This window comes from Monodon monoceros, unplaced genomic scaffold (assembly GCF_005190385.1).
Source record: "Monodon monoceros isolate NGI ecotype Baffin Bay Population unplaced genomic scaffold, NGI_Narwhal_1 Super_Scaffold_15, whole genome shotgun sequence".
Classification (NCBI taxonomy): domain Eukaryota; kingdom Metazoa; phylum Chordata; class Mammalia; order Artiodactyla; family Monodontidae; genus Monodon; species Monodon monoceros.
In genome coordinates this window covers 40,006,240-40,023,682 of record NW_021703771.1, presented here as the reverse complement: position 1 = coordinate 40,023,682, position 17,443 = coordinate 40,006,240, and the positions used below count along the sequence as shown (strand labels likewise).

Below are 17,443 nucleotides of genomic sequence, written 5' to 3'. Positions count from 1 at the left end.
ATGCTTTATGACAAGTCTTGAACTCCATGAGATAGTTACTAGTGTTATCCCTACTTCACAGATGAGAAAAAACTTAGACACAGAGTACCTAATTTATCCAAGGTCACCATCTGGGTAACTGCTGGAGGTAGGATTTGAATGCTGGCGGTCTTGATTCCAGAGCCTGTGCGAACCACTTCACAGTGTTCACCTGTAAGTCATCAGGAGCACTGCAGGTTGAAGGCCTGGAAGGTATGAGGGGTACAAAGGGGGACTAAGGACAGAGTCTCAGGAAACACTAATATTGAAAGGGAGGGCAGAAGAACAGGGGATCAGAAGACTGCGGATGGCCCCATGGAAGCCAAAAAGAGAGAAAGTTTCAAAAAAGAACTATTTAATAGTGTCACTTGATGCAAATATTCAACTCAGATGACAGAACTTGACAACTGGAAGGCCAGTGACGTTACTCAGGGAGAGTAAGTTTCCCAAGAGGCTAGGGCAAGGCTGCATTGAGTTGAGGAGAAAATGAGATAAAGTGAGAGAGCTCAAAAAAGCTGAGCTGTGAAAAGAATGAAGACTCAGGAGGCTGCTAGAGGAGGGGCATAAGTTTGGGGAGTTTGTTTTGTTATAAAAGTAGGAGGATCCTAAGCATTCTTTCATACTCGATTTTCATTAGTAAAAAGTAAAATCCATGAATAGCTCACTAAAAGCCTGTAAAAGACTCAGGTATATCACTATCACTAGACTGGGAAACATCTTAAATACAAAGGAGTTTTTGCACACTGCCTCCTGTCACCACATCTTCAGCTCCTGATCACCCCCATTGGGCTCTACTGGGTCTCTACTACCAACTGGTGGATGCTCTTCTCCAGCTCTAGACACAGACCTTTCCTCAGTTCTTCAAACACACTAAGCTCTTTGCCATCTCAAGGCTTGCTGTCTCCTTTTGCTGGGAAACTCTTGCCTTATCGTGCACTTGGCTGGCTTTTTCCTGTTCCTCAAAGCTGCTTTTGCAAGAGGACTTCCCTGACCAATCTACAGAAGTCATACTCCTAGCTTATTCTTCATCACTGAACTCTATTTCACAGAATTCTTTTTCCTTTACAGTACTCAATCCAATCTGTAACCACTTTATTTGCTCATATTTTATTGGCTGCCTCTTCCACTAAAATGTACGCAATCATGATGTCAAAGATGTCTGTCTTGTTTGCCTCTGTGTCTTCAGCCCTTAGAACAGTTCCTGGCAAGTAACATGTGTTCAATAAATATTTGTTAAAGGAACTATATAACTCAATTTCTCCCTCTAGCACTTTCCTCAATTGGGATCATGCACACTGTTTCTTAAATCTAAGGCCTTTTCTCACTGTCTTGACTTATATATGCAATTTTATTAGATACCAGGATCTCTGCTGCAAGCTTTATTTTTATCATTTCATTTAATCGTCACAATAGTCCTCTCATATAGATAGGTCCTTTTAAAATTATATCTCCATTGTACAGGTGAGGAAACTGAGGACGTTGTACAACTTGCCCAAGTTCAAACAAGTGGTGGAGCCGGGATCAGAATTTAGTTCTGACGTCAAAAACAAAACAAAGCCAGGCCACAGCTCACTTCAAGTGTGGGCACATACTCTAGTTTGGGAAGTCCTTATTTACCTTTGTTTATGTTGTTACACCTACTCCATCCAGGCCACATCCTAATCCATAAATTCAAATTTCACCCCCTCTTCCCGCTTGCTTTCTGAAGGTGGGAGGCGAGAGCAGGGAGTGCAGGGCTGTCCTGAACTTCCAGTTCCCAGCTTCTCCCAAGGAGGATGCGTGTAGGGAGAAGAAGAGATCCAAGCGTTAGCCACTTACCTTTCAGGACTGAGGACGAGGTGACCCGGGGCCTAACAAGTTACTGTCGTATTCTGGAGCAGAAACCGACAATTCCAGCCCCGCAATAGTGGCCAAAACGCTTACCTTAACTGCCACCTCCGGAGCGGAGTCCACCGCCACTGCCAGAGAGGACTTATCTGAAGACGATTTAGTCAAGTGCATAAGGGAGTCTGCGGCTGGCAGCGAACACCGTCCACCCTCACTGTCCGAGTCCGATTCGGACCCTGAACCCGAACCATACGAAGCAGCCAGAGATTCGATCGCAGCCGACATGACGGCAACAGACACTCTGCGGAGACCAGGCCCTAGCGGAAGAAGGAGTAGCTTCAGGTCCTGACAGATTGCCATGACACACATTATTTAGCTCCTTTCCTATGAAATCGTTTATATTTTAAAACAATCATTACAATAGATTAATTAGTATTAGAATAAGAACAACAGGACTTGGAATTTTGAAACATTTACTTAGGGAAATAGAATTATAATAGCTTATAACGTTCGGGACCTTTGCGGCTAGATTAAAGACTACGAGTTCCGAAATACCTTGAGCCCTCGAAGTGCTACGCTTCCGGCGTGCCGTGCGGCGGGAAGTGGGAGAGGCACGATGGGAACTGTAGTTTAGATAAAGGGGGCGGGGCGGGGTAGGCAGGCCCCTCTTTGACCCCGCCCCTGAATGGTAGGTTCATTCAATTGGCTATCCTCTTTCCTCATTCCCTGGCCAAGCACTGTTCTCTCCGTCCCCCTCCCCCAAACTGAGGATTGGGCAATACCATAAAGCCTCAGGAAAGGGGGGGGGGAAGAGAGATATTCATTTCCCCCACTGATGGGTGAGTGGGTGGGGGCTGAGTTTCCCACCACAGATGCACCTGGGCACTGGGAGCTGAAGAGGAAAGTGAGAATCATAAGTGGGAAGACCTTGACTGGCGGGGAATAGCTCCTTTTGGGAAAGATGGGGGATTAGGTGGCCAGAGTCCTGCGGTTCCCCCTGCTTCAGGCGCGGGTCTTCGAGCCCGGTTGTGGAGAGTCGCGCGCTGGGAGGGGGCAGCTGGGGGGCGGCGGCGGCGGCTCGCGGTGTTGTTTGCTCGCGCGTCGAGCACACGGTGGGTCCGGTGACCGGCGGTCGTCGCAGGCGGCGTTCCTTGTGGCCCGGTGCCTCGGCCGCTGCCCACAGCGGGTTCCACTGGGGAGCCTGACAATCCTGGAGGCTCTAGGTGGAGTCCCTGGAGCTGAGAGGGACCGGCGGCCACCGCCGAAGCATGAAGAAGGGGTAAGGCTAAAGCCCCTCAAGATTCCTCGGTGAGCGCGAGTCTCTTAGGAATTGTTTTTTTTGGGGGGACAGGGTGCCAGGAGAGGAACTCTTCCTCACTGGCCAGAACGGAGAGAGGTGTGCGTGGAGCACTAACCCAGCAAAGGTTGCGAGGATGGGCGCGCCTACCCCGCGACGGCCCCCACCCCCATTCGCGGGTTTCCAGAGCTTCGGCAGCCAGACCGCCGGCCCGGCTGGGTACCCAGGGACACGGCGGCCGGCGGGCGCACCTGGGGTTCGGTTGCGGGGACCGCCGCGAGGCTGCTCTAGGCGGGGAGACTGCGGGTCTTACTTAGGTGCCACCGCCTGAGAGCCCCTGCCCCCGCGGCCTGCCCCTGTGCCTCCTCGCTCTGGGGGAGGCTGCGGCACCCGGTGCCATAGAAGCCCCGCTCGAGATAACGTGCCCGAGGCTCTGTAAAGCCAGCTGGTGCGTTTGCGTTTTTGCGCCGCGCGTCTGTGTCTAAAGAGACAACGGTAAAGCGAGTGCGGGGATCTCTTTCTTCGCTAGAAGAGGAGGCCAAGCGCGGTTCTAGCCTCCGATGCCTGCTATGGGGAGGGGGGTGCCTTGAGCAGAGTTAGGGAGCTGCTCACCCAGCTCCGATGTCAGCAGGACTCGCCCATTGTGCCACCCGGATAATTATTCAACTCTGCAGCATCCATTGCACCTTTCCCATTTTTCTTTTCCCCTTGCTGTAGCATGCCCCCTAGCTTCGGTACTCTGACGCCTTCTCTTGCACTTGCGGATGATGAACTGGAATAATGGTGAAAAGAAAGCACATCTGACATGAACATTCATAACCTGTCCTATAGCCGATTAATTAACTAATCCCCAGATAGACTAGATACTTGAATACGACTCAGTCTAATTCTGTCCTTTATTATGTAAAGTGTGCCTAGGATTATATATAGGTTTTTTTGTTTTGTTTTTTTGTTGTTCGTGTTAGATCCACGTATTAGCTAAGTCTTATTCCTGTCCGGTAATTGATATAATTGATTTATTGGTTATTCAACCCGTCTAATGTTTTAAATTTAATTTGTATAGGAGATAACTTTCATTTTCCTAATTGTTGGTAGCACTGTATCATAATTACAGATTCAGTCTCAGTCTTTGAACTCTCAGGAACAGTTTTTTCCCTTATGCTCTAAGTTTCTGTTAGGAAAAGTGTATTTTTTAATGTCCAGTATTTGATATAAAATTTCTCAAGTTTTGAATAAGGGAAGTTTTGTATTTGTTTTTCAGTAGTGGAGTATTTGATTGCCAGTTCTAGCCTTCGGTTGAAAGAAAGGAAGCATTTAATATTTAAGATGGGGTTTTAACTGCCATAACATTTCCTAAATTTATCTAAATTTTACTTTTTATTCAGTTCTTTTCTTTGCAATATGTATTTAATTACTTGTTATAGAATTTCTTCTCATTTTTCCAACTTCTGTCTACAAGGATGGGTAGGCTACAATTTTGCACGATCTACCTGAAAAATGAAATATTTTTTGAACATGGAAGAAACAACTGTTGGTTATTTATTATGTTAAAAACTGTTTACATCCCACTATTTAAAAATAAACGATTCACGACCAAAAATAAGTGTTTTATTTTTCTTTTTGTGATCCTCTGTTTCCAGCTTTTCTTGTTTAAGATTGTTGCCATAACCCTCTTGGTAAAACGGAATTGCACATAGACATTGCAGAGGCAGTTGTTTTAAGATACAGTAATTGTTTTATGGCACTTGGAAGTGGCGCACATATAATATAACTTGATGGTGTAGCATCAGTTGCTTGTTAGGAAATGACCTTGCAGTTTACAAAATGGACACCTTGTCTTGGTTTCTTTATATGTAAATGGAAATAAACCCATTTATGCCACTAAGTAGTATGCATAAATTAAGTAAATATGTTTTCATGACGCTTTCAAAGAAAATTTAAATATTTTAGCTAATGAACGATGAAAATATTTCAGTGTAAAATACAGTGAAAAATGTCATTAGGATTTTCTGTGGCATGTTAGAATGGATGATTTACATTGAATTTTGCTTTGGAGACATATGGCTGTAAATTGAAGAATGTTTCTCATCTATCAAGTTTTTAATAATTGAAAATTTAATAGGTATTATGGTTAATACATGTATGTAGTTGTAAATATAGGTATAGTTAATATTCATGAAAAAGTTATATGACTTGGTAGTAAACAAGTAGAATATTGAATTAAAGTTGTGAAAAAGAAAATCTCCAGAAAACATTAAGGCCTTTTTCATTGAAAAATTTGCAGATGACACAATTCAAAATAATTTTGAATTTGTAATACATTGATTTTTGTAGTGTAATATAATACTTTGACTTTGTAATACATTGAAAATACGTTGATAATTTGTGAGGTGTGATATGGAGCTACTTTGTTTATTATTCAGGTTTGTAAATAACCATTTATATATTCAGAGACGGTGTATAAATATAATACTATATTTAATTATACATTTTGCTTTATTGTCAGAATAATTTAAGGTATTTCCAAGTGCTTGATTTTCATTATCACAGTAGCTAGTAGCTTTTGATTTTATTATCGCGGGATTAACTGTTAATTTTCATAGCAAAAACTATTAAAATATATTATTATTACTTTTACCAAAACAGTGCTTTTAGTTACTTTGTGGGGAAACTTCATATAAGTAAGACTATTAAAATGTCTTTAAAGTTACTATTGTATAGTTTCTATTTTTGAGAATTAATTTGATGACATTTTTAATGTTTTCTTAAATGACCAACTAAAATTCAGCTGTCATTATTACTTGGATAAGTACAGTTTACTCAAGGTTTTTCAAAGCTTCTTGAGGACAGGAACTGACCCAGTGCTTATTGTCATAAATCTGAAATTGCTAGCATAGTGTTTAGCAAATAGTATAGGTTTAATTTTTTATTGGACAAATAAAATGAATGAATGAAGACTATCCATTGATTTAATGTACCATATAGACATTTTTTAAAAGCTCTATCAAATAAATTTTTAATTCATAAAGCTTATAGCTTTATCTCAAGAGAAAAGAAAAAAAATGTATTTGGAAGTTCTTTGAACTTCATTTACCTGTTCAGGCATAATTCCTTTAGCCACACATTTTTTGAACTAGCACTAAATACTGTATAATGCATACATTGTCAACCTTTCATTTATGAAATGATAATAATTTTCTTCTTATTTCTTACAGGTCACTTCATGAAAATGTACATTAAAGGTTTTTTTTCCTAAATTAGATGAGTATAGATATATGTTTGATTCTTTTTGACTTATTTCATTTTTCCAGTAAAATATTAATAAAAAAATGTATGTAGAGTATATCCTGTGCTAAATGTGCCTGAGTACCTAATTTTAAGAATAAGTGACCTCTAGGGTGGAGCTTTTTATAAAATGAAGAATCTTGTGTTTTTAGTTTATCACATTCAGTTTATAATTTTGAATCTTTGTGTAGTGGTAGTTCCTAACTTACAATAGGATTAATTATATTTTAAAACTTGTAAAATGGTTTAGAACTTGGAACTTATGTTCTCAGAAACAATATGCTTGGTTAGATTTGCAGACAACTCACCAAATTTAACCTATAATATACTTGAATTTTAAGAGTAGACTAATACTATTAGAGAGTAAAATTGTATTATTAGTTAATATAAATACTATATTGAAAATACCTATTACATTGAAAATACCTATAGGTATAATACCTATACCTATATTGAAAATAATGTGTACAATAATCTTTCTGTGGGAAAATCAATTCAGAATCTACCTTGAAATGCTAGGAATACATTTCTCTTGTGCTAGACATAACAACGTTATTAGGAACTTGTCCTCTGACACCCACTGGACATGAAGAGGAAGATTTTCCTCAGTTCAGTGAGTGGTGCAACCTTACATGATCTGGGGCAAGAGGTCAGAGAATGAGAAATTGGAAGGAGCTAAGATCTGTTTTGTAACGTTGGACAAGTCATTTTACCTCTTAAGGTCTTTGGTTTTCTCATTTATAAATTGAGAAGGTTGAAGTAGATGATCTCTGAGGTTCCTTTTGGTTACAAATAAAATTCAAAGGCGTTTCGAAGCTAAGTGTAACCCTTTTTTCTGAGAGTTCATTTTCCCTTTCTAATGTGACTGCTTATATACTTCCTGTCAGAAAATTTCTCCTTTCTGGATCTACCTCTGGAAAGATTATAGTCTTACTCTTTTTCTCACATGCCTATTCGTGGGAGCAAGACTTTTTAGGTTTTTAAAGGGATTTTTGTTGTTGTTACGGTTGCTGTTTTGTTTGCTTTTGTTTTTATTCTTTTTTTAAACTCCCAGCACCACCAAGAAACAGAATTAAGATATCTCCAGAGAAATTGTTTTAGAAGGCAAAAATATTGTAACTAAAGTTGTGGAGTGGGTGTATGAAGGTAAAGAGTTGGAATATGACCTAAGAATAGGGTTGTCAGATAATGTACGGGGTATCCTGTATTTTTATTTGCTAAATCTGGCAGCCTTGCCTTGGGTGCTGTGGCTGGGCAAGAGTACGGTGATGGGGTGGTTGGAGGCAGAGGGAGACAGGGAGAAAGTCCTCCTTGAGGACAGGGCAGTTTTGTTGTTGTTGTTTTGGTTGGTTGTTTTGTTTTGCCCTCATTCATTTTTGTGTTTCTAGTACTTGTTCTTTAAGTTAAATGGATGTTTGAGCTGATATAATTACGACGGAAGAGCAGGTAAATAATTCTCTTAGGAAGGTGGTAAGATCAAGATGCTGTGAGAAAAGGGGTTATGAAACACAGCTGTGTTTGTCATATACACTGGAGTATTTTGTAGGTTTTTAATTAACTTCTTATTTGGAGTTTAATAATATTCAAGAATAACCGGTAACAGGGTAACGTGGTCTCCTAAGAGGAAAAGAAGTACCATTGCATGCTTGCTCTGCGTGCCAGCTACTGTATAGGTACTGTTATATTTATTGTCTTACTTATTTGATATCATAGTCTTATGAGGATTTTATGGAAGAAGGGGGTTAACTGAATTAAACAAGTTCATCCTGCTCAGCTTAAGCACAGGTTCTCTGGGCACCACTCTCTTCCCTTTACTGCTGAAGCAGCCATTTTAATAACTTGATAATAGTAATTCTGCCTGTCTGCTACCTCTCCTTCATCTGCATTTGCATAATCTCGTGGTGATTGTCCCATGCTAAACCAATTATTCATTCAGCACATAATTATTGAGGGCCAACTGGGTGCTAGATAGATACAGAAAAGAGAGTAAAATAGAGGTCTTGATTCTCTTAAGCAGCACGGTAAGAGACTGATACTAGAGAAAGGCACACATTTATCATTAGAAATAGTGATGAGCGCTCTAAAGGACAAGAACAGGTAACCTAGTTTACCTTGGAAATCAGGGACAGCTTCTTTGAGGAAAGATTGGTGGACATTACCTATGTGAAAAAAGAATAGAAGGTAAAGAATGCGTGGAAAACAATTTTTGAGATGGGAAAGAGCTTGGCAGGTTCATGGACTAAAGAAAGGCCAGAGTAGATGAAGCTGAGCTGTGTAGTGGGCGGGAGGGCTTTTGGAGGTAAACGGGAGGCAGACCAGGTAAGGTGCATTAGCTCTGGCTCAGTGAGAGGTATGGATTTCTACTTTAAGTGTATTGGGGAAGGCCATGAGGAATTTTAACCAGGTTAATCCTGAATCAGGTCTGTCCTTTAAAAAGATCGCTCTGGCTTAGAGGGGGCCAGGGAGGCCAATCACAATTCTGTCCATTTCTGTAGTTTATTGGTCCAGTTCTAGACGCCCGCACTGAGCCAGGCTACTCAATTTTTCCTGGGTCCTAAGTGCCCAGAGGGTGGAATAATTTGTTTTCTCTCCAGTGGCTGAAGCTATAAAACACAACACTGAGAAACTGTTAATGGCCTTGTTTCTTGCCCTGTGAAGTAGATAAGCAGGGGCATCTTGAAGAAAGAACAAGAAGAGAAGCAGATACAGAGTCTTGGCTGTGTTCAAGTGTCTTTGTCCATGGTCCTGAGATTGGGTTGCAAGAGGCACCCTAGTATCTTTGTTATAAGTTGTCCTTTGTTACACAAACTAGTTGGAATGATATTTTTGGTGCTTGGCAACCAACTAATTGAGTCCTAGATTAAGTAATTTGTACAAGGTCACAACGCTAATAAAAATGGTAGAGGTGGAACTTGAATAGAGATTTCAAAGTCCCATTTTTTCCTATAACCATATGCTTCCAAGCCACCACTCCTTAAATTAATGATTCTAAAGTGATTCTAAGGAGGTGGGTGTTGGGTGTGATGACACCTGTTGGATGATGATGGCAGCAGTGCTTTATTTGGGGTATGTTTTGCAATGGTAAAACTTCCTGGCATTCTTTTCCGTTGAGTAACAGTTACTCAGGTCTACTCTAAAAAGTTAGCCTTTCTATAATGACTAACTCATTTGAAAAGAAAAAGAGAAAGAAAAAGCTTGTGTGTCAGGGAATGGATTAACTCATTTGATTCCTCTACTGAAAAATGTGAAGTCTGTTATGTTTTCATGTTATGCTACAAAAGTAAGCTTTTTTGTTTTCCATTCTTTGATAAGACATATGTTGTCTTATATCTGGGTTTTGTTTGTTTTTTGGTAAATTTTTGTAACATAAATGTGCTCGATATAAAGCCAGAAAATTGTGGAAAGGTTAAGCAAAATGGGAGGAATATGAGAAGCATTTTATATTTTAGTTGGAGAAGAAAACTAGCACTCATTTATTTTGAAAACCAAAATAAAAGCTTTGTGTGATACACCATAATACATGGCTAGAAATTTATCAATTTTGTTGGTATTTTCAAAGGACCCTTTTTTGTTTCATTGGTTTTCTCTGTTGATTTTCCATTTTCAATTTCATTGATTTCTGCTCTAGTTTTTAAAAAATTCTTCTGATTACTTTAGGCTTATACTGCTCTTCTTTCTCTAGTTTCCTAGGGTGGAAGCTGAGATTGATTTTAGATCTTTCTTCTTTCCTGATATATGCAGTCAGTGCTATAAATTTCCCTTTAAGCTTTTGATAGATCTCACACATTTTGATGAGTGGTATTTTAATTTTCACTTACTTCACAATATTCAAAAATTTATCTGAGAGTTCTTTGACCCATATGTTATTTAGAAGTGTGTTATTTAATCTTCAAATATTTGGGGATTTTCCAGCTACCTTTCTGGTATTACTTTCTAGTTTAATTCCATTGTGGTCTGAGTGTATACGTTGTATGATGTCTGTTCTTTTGGGGGGAGGGTGTTTTACAGCCCAGAATATGGTCTATCTTGGTGAATGGTCTGTGTGAGCCTGAGAAGAATGTGTGTTCTTTGTTGTTGGGTGAAGTACTATATAAATGTCAATTAGATCCAGTTGACTGATGATTCTGTTCAGTTCAACCCTATCCTTATTAATTTTCTGCCTGTTGGATCTGTCAGTTACTGACAGAGAGGTGTTCAAGTCTCTGTAATAGTGAATCCATCTATATTTCTCCTTGCAGTTCTGTCAGATTTTGCTTCACATATTTTGGTGCTCTGTTGTTAGGTATATACATTGAGGATTGTTATGTCTTCTTGGAGAATTTATACCCCTATCATTATGTAAAGCCCTTCTTTATCCCTGGGATATTCCTCTGCTCAAAAGTGTCTGCATTCTCTGAATATGTGTCTTTATATTTAAAGTGGGTTTCTTGTAGACAGCATATAGTTGGGTCTTTTTTTTTTTCTAGTGCACTCAGATGTTCTGTCTTTTAATTGCTGTATTTGAACCATTCACATTTAAAATGATTATTGATACAGTTGGATAACTATCTACCATATTTGTAACTATTTTGTATTCATTACATTTGTTCTTTTTTTTTAATACTTTTGTCTTTTTCAGCCTTCTTTGGCTTTAATTAAGCATTTTATATGGTTTCATTTTTCTCTCCTTTCCTTGCATATCAATTATATTTCTTTTTAAAATGTTTTTAGTGCCCTAGAGTTTGCAATGTACATTTACAACTGATCTAAGTCCACTTTCACATAACATTATGCTGCTTCACAAGTAGCACAGGTATCTTATAACAGAATATATCAGGGACTTCCCTGGCGGTCTAGTGGTTAAGACTCCACGCTTCCACTGCAGGGGCCACGAGTCTGATCCCTCGTCGGGGAACTAAGATCCCGCATGCCTTGCTGCATGGCCAAAAAAAAAAAAGTAGAAACAAAACAAACCCCAGAATATTCCCAATTCCTCCATCCATTCCTTATATCATTGCTGCCATTCATTTAATTTATACATATACTATAATTACCCAATACTTTGTGGCTATTATTACTTTGAACAAAACAGTTGTCTATTAAAATCAAAGAGAAATTAAAAAATATATTTTATTTTACATTTATTTATTCATTCTCTGTTGCTCTTCCTTTCTTCATGTAGATCCAAGTTTCTGATCTATATTGTTTTCCTTCTCTCTGAACTTCTTTTATCTTTCCTTTCAAGGCATGTCTACTGGTGACAGATTCCCTCAGTTTTCACTTGTCCAAAAAAGTCATTACTTCTTCACTTTGAAGGGTAATTTCTCTAGGTTGGTGCTTTTCCTTTCAACACTTTAAATATTTCACTCCACTCTCTTGTTCATGGTTACTGACAAGATGTCAGTGTAATTCTTATCATTGTTTCTCTATTCGTAAAGTGTTTTTTCCTCTGGCTTTTTCAGTATTTTCTCTTTGTCTTTTAGTTTTCTGCAGTTTGAATATTATATGTCTAGGTGTAGAGTTTTTGGTTTTTCATTCTTGGTGTAGTCTAAGCTTCATGGATTTATGGTTTGGCTCCTATCATTAATTTTGGAATATTCTCAGGCATTATTACTTCAAGTATTTATTCTACTCTTTTCTCTCTTCTCTTTCTGGTATTTCCATTATACATATGTTACACCTTCTTTAATTGTCCCACAGTTCTGGGATATTCTGTTCTGTTTTCTCATTCTCTTCTCTCTTTGCATTTTAGTTTGGGAAGTTTCTGTTGATACTTCTTCAAGTGCACTGATTCTTTTCTCATTTGTGTCCAGTTTACTGATGATCCTATCAAAGGCATTCTTCATTTCTGTTGCAGTATTTTTTATTTCTAATATTTCTTGGCTCTTAGAGTTTCCATCTCTCTGCTTACATTATCCATCTGCTTTTGCATGTTGTCCACTTTTTCCATTAGAGCCCTTAGTAATCATAGTGATTTTAAATTCCCAGTCTGATATCATAAAACCTCTGCTATATCTGAGTGTGGTTCTAATGCTTGCTTTGACTCTTCTGACTATGCTTTTTCTTTCCTTTTAGCATGACTTTTAATTTTTTTTTTTTTTTTGTATTTATCTGACTGGGAATTAGGCTGTGATTACTGTTTGCTGTAGCAGTAGGTGTCAGAGGTTTCAATTTCCTTTAGTGTCCTTGTTTTTGTTTCCCTTGTTGTCTTTGGATTTCCCTAGAAACACCTTCTTAAATAGAGTTAGAGTGTTACATTTTTTTTTTCAGCCATAATCCTGTTATTGTATAGGAGCCCTATTCATGTGGTGGTAAGGTGTAGGGGATGGAAAGTGGTCTAAAACCCTATGATAAGATATCAGTCTTTTGCAGGGTCTGTGCCCCTGAGTCTTCACAAATGCTTCTCAGCTTCCGCTCTCCTTTCTGTAGGTATGTCAGTAAGGCTAGAGTGGGCAGGAATTGGGTAATTTTCTTTTCCCCAAGTTGGATAAAACTCTGGCGAAGTCTTTTGCTTTGCTGAATAGGCTTTTGTTGTGGAGAAATCTCTGAACTTATATCAGAATGGTTACTTTCCCCCTCCTCTGGCCAAACAGGAGGTGATTTTTCTCTGATCCTCACTATGATAACCTTGTGGGGCATAAAGCCCAGGAAAGTATAGCAGCCCATACCTCCTTAGAGGAGACCCCCAGGAGTTTTAAACTTTCAAACTAGTCCACAGTCAGTGTCCAGCAACTTGAAGTTACCATTTAAGTGTTCATACCAATTCCTGGCTCCTGTGGCTTCTGCTTCAGTTAGCTAATCTATATTCTCTGGATTCACTGTTCTCTCTAGTTTCTTGGGTGACACTTTGTCCTGTGACTTCAGTCTCTGATGGATCTAAGAAAAGTCCATTGGTTTTCAGTTCGTTCAGCTTTTGTTTCGTTATGAGAGAAAGAATGATGGCTTCCAAGCCACTCCACATGTTGGAGTGGAACCTGAAAGTTATCATATGTGTTTTAAAAAACTGCATAGTATTTCATTGTATAGGTAAACCGAAATTTATTTCACTTATTCCTCACTAGTAGATGTTTAGGTTGCTTCCTTTCTTGTCATATGACAAGCCATGATGTAATAACTCTCCTTGAATAAACTGTTGTTTTGATTTTAATGGCTATTTTCAGTTATCTATATTTCCTCCTGCAGTTATGTAGAAATTAATCAGGAATTGACTATATTTAAATCAGAAGACTGAATTTAATTCTTAGTACTTTCACTTATTATGTACTCTTGGACCATTTTACTTCTGATGTTTCCTTATGTATGAAATGTAAATGATAAAAACTACCTTGAAGAGTTGTTGTGAGGATTAAATAATATAATAGAAGGCATTTGTAAACTATAAAGCACTATATAAAAGTTGGGTAGTTTAGGTATATCCAGTTGTGATATAAACTGTGAGTCTTAGTAATAAAGCTCTCTGTTAATTAAATAGCTTTAGACCAGGCTGCTTAGTACAGTATTTTGAAAGAAGATACTTTGATTTATTGATAATTCTGAGAAAGGGGGCATAGTTGATTCTGAGTGAGATAGCTAAGTAACAAGTACACTTTGAAAACTTAATTGAGGAAATAGTATGTTGATGGAAGCTGATATAGTATACTCTTAAACTTATGATAGAATACATTAAGTTTTGTTTTTTTTGTTTTTTTTTTGCGGTACGCGGGCCTCTCACTGTTGTGGCCTCTCCTGTTGCGGAGCACGGGCTCCGGATGCGCAGGCCCAGCGGCCATGGCTCACAGGCCTAGCCGCTCCGCGGCATGTAGGATCTTCCCGGACCGGGGCACGAATCCGTGTCCCCTGCATTGGCAGGCGGACTCTCAACCACTGCGCCACCAGGGAAGCCCACATTAGGTTTTATGAAGATAAGAACTAAGAAAAGTAAGCAAAGCCAATTTTAACTTAGCTTTGCAATTATGCATTCAATATGTTGTTCTAAAACGTTGGTTAAGACTTAATCAGATAGAATTTTGATTTTTCATTTATTTCAATATTCTTCTCCAAAGTGACTTAGTAATTTTTGAGGTCATATAGTCTTTAGTGCCTTGATACTCAGAAGTATGATCTGTGGACCAGTAGTGTCAGCATCATCTTGAGAGCTTTTTAGAAATGCAGAATATGAGGCTTACCCCAAATCTACTGAATCATTTTAACAAAATCCCTGGATGACTGGTATGTACCTTTACATTTGAGAAGCTCTGACTTAGTATACATAAATCTTGCAGTTGAGAAAGACCTTTGTCAAGGTTTTTAACTACGTAGTATTTCTGAATAGCTTATGATTTAAAGAGAGAAATGGGTATTGGGTTAAGTGTAACTTTACCAGTATTGTTAGAAATTATGCTAAACAGAGGGATGCACTAATCTATTTTAAAAATCTTACACACTTCTAACAGAGATGAGGATAGGCTGTTGCAAGCCTAATGATCTATAGGTCAATAATGAATTTTTTCTTAAAAAGAAAAATTAAGTTAATTTTTAAACTTGCCGAATGTGGTAATGATTTCTTCATCTGACTTCATTGGGAATTGAGAGATTCCATTTACATGTCTTTTCCAAAAAATTATATCTTTTCCTTTTAAAAGTAAAATTTGTGTTTTAATTACTTTCCATGGAAATAGTTTTAAAACTCACTTTTTAAAAAAATTTTAAAAGTTTTAAAATTTAAGGAGACTTTGCTTCCTTAAACAAAGTACATGGAATACAATTTAACCTTTTCTTAGTAATAAAGATTCCCCTAGCTCCTACCAAAGCCTTACATGTATAGATGCTTAGTTAAACTGATGAATTGACTTCTTATGAAGGCCTTCTGTTATTGCAGTTTGTTGTAATACAGAGATATTGATTATTAAAGGATATAGGATTATTTATCCATATAACAAATGATCTACATTGCTGGCCTACATTACTGTGTTTGCAATTTTGAACTTTCCCTATCTTTCTCTGTCAGCTTTCAGTGTTTATATGGCTGCTTCTCTCAGCTTCCCCCTTTAATTTGTTGTTTATAACTGCACTCTAAGAAACCAGATGAGACTATATATCACATGAGGGTCTTGACCTCTCCAGTCATTCATGCATTAATAGATATTTATTGAGCACTTATTAAATGCCAGGCTCTGCTAAGTACTGAGTATTCAGTGGAGAACAAAACAAAATCATTGTTCATGTGGAGCTTACATTCTAGTTGGGGAGATAGGCAATAGACAAATACCTGTGTAATACATAAGTAATAAATACCTATGTAATAGATGTAAGTTCTATGAAGAAAAATAAAGCAAGGCATAGATATAGTAAGTAATGGGAGGGGCCACTACTTTAAATAGGGTTGTAAGGGAGAGTGAAGGGAGCAGAGAGCTGAATGAAGTAAATTGAGATATGTATAATATTTTTTTAAAAAAGAGTACATAAATGTAGTGTACAGACTATGGCTTCCACTTTGCCTAGAATCCTCAGGTGTTTATTTAAGGTATAAATCTTAAGTATTTCTGCAGTTTTGAACATGGCAACCAAAAGTATGGTTACCATCACGCTCTCTAAGGATTTTTATGTTACTTCTGGGAATGAAAAGTGGGCTGAAAGATGAGGTTTAAATGACAGAATATTGGAATTTTTGGAACATTTGAATGGTTTAAAAGAACAGTGGACTAGAATACAGTGATCAAAGTTAGAATTGTTCTAAAATTTAAGACATAGATAGATTTAAAATAAAGATGTGCTATAAGCAGTCCCCTGAAGACGCAGAATGGCTTCCCATGTGGCTGTATTGCTCTTGACTTAATAGTGACACCAGTAATCACAGTAGCACCATTTTTTGAGCCCCTATTATGTGCTAGGCACTGTTCTAGGCATATGTATGGTGTAATCTTCAAAACAACCCAGTGAGGAGGTATAATTCTCACTTTTATCAGGTGGAAACTAAGGTTTAAGCATAGACAGCTACAGTCTTTCACAATACTAGCCAAAATCTAACTGCCCAATCTCTTATGCTTACTCCTGACTCAGGTGTCCTCTAGATGTAGGGGAAAAATGGGATTATTTTGATTAACTTGTTAGGTGGCAAAATTGGAGGTATGTGTTGGGGATTGGTTCCAGAGTTCAAGCCACGCGCAGAGTAAAAATCGTGTACCAAATTAGTGAACCATCAAAAGAGTTGAGTGAAAATGGCTGTATCATATCCTTTTGATGAAAATGCAGTTATTTTGCCAGCAATTTGCATACAATCAAAAGTTTACTGAATTGATATTGTAAAGAAACCAGTACTTTGCTTTAAAGATGACCTCAAATGCTAGGTGATTAGGTGATGTTATTAGAAATAGAGAAGTCCAAAGAATGAGTAAATTTTCTTTGGGGGGAGAGTGGGGAGTCACTGATGATGAATATGATTTTGGATATGTTGAAAATGAGTTAATGAGACATTATTGTGTTGCTGTCTGGCAGACGGCACAGGTCTAAATGTTTACAGGGATGTTAGGGTTGTTTGTATCAGTAATTTAGAGGTGATAGTTCAAGATCTGGATATAGATGGATTCATGAAGAAGAGAGAGTATAGAATGAACTGGGGTATAACAAAACTGTTGATTCCTGACTCATTATTTACAGAGTGGAAATTAAAAGGACAGCCAGAAGAGGATGCTGAAGATGTGATCAGAGAAGATGTAATGTGTTGCGTTCTGATATGACTGTTCAGTAGGGACCAGAGGATAAAGTAAGGCCTGTGTTCTGGGGCAATTCTCCTTTGAAATCTGAAATGCTAGTGAGGTAGGAAGGGAAGCAAAGCCAAAGGTATGTTGATGGTTTTGAAAACAGAGGAGAATGAAAGGATCACAAGGACTGGGTAAGGACAAAGAAATTTAATAATGAGGACTTGGAGGGGTGGAATAGAATATTTAGGTCAGAAAGGGACATTTCATAGATGGAGATCTTAGAGGCAGAACTGTAAGAGTCTATACTGACTCTTGATGTATGCTCAGTAGTAGAGGGGAAGGGGCTACTCCTCAGTCC

General features: G+C 38.3%; 2 protein-coding genes across 3 annotated transcripts in view; one reads left to right on the top strand and one right to left on the bottom strand.

Annotated features, from left to right (window-relative positions):
• Nucleotides 1-2,179, bottom strand: part of CDC40 (cell division cycle 40) — a 54,716-nt gene extending 52,537 nt beyond the window's left edge. Inside the window, exons 1-2 of one of the 2 annotated variants that reach the window (XM_029223704.1) lie at nt 1,942-2,074; nt 89-224 (exon numbers count right to left, since the gene is read on the bottom strand). Coding sequence is in view for 1 of the 2 variants with exons in the window: in XM_029223702.1 (XP_029079535.1) it covers nt 1,942-2,130 (189 nt within the window). In the remaining variant the exon portion in view is untranslated. Of the gene's footprint in view, nt 1-88; nt 225-1,941 lie in introns of both variants that reach the window. The other variant, XM_029223702.1, reaches the window with a different exon arrangement.
• A 399-nt stretch (nt 2,180-2,578) lies between these two features.
• The window catches only part of WASF1 (WASP family member 1), an 87,288-nt gene continuing 72,423 nt past the window's right edge, over nt 2,579-17,443 (top strand). Inside the window, exon 1 of the mRNA XM_029223699.1 lies at nt 2,579-3,153. The gene's annotated coding sequence lies outside the window, so the exon portion shown is untranslated. The remainder of the gene's footprint in view (nt 3,154-17,443) is intronic.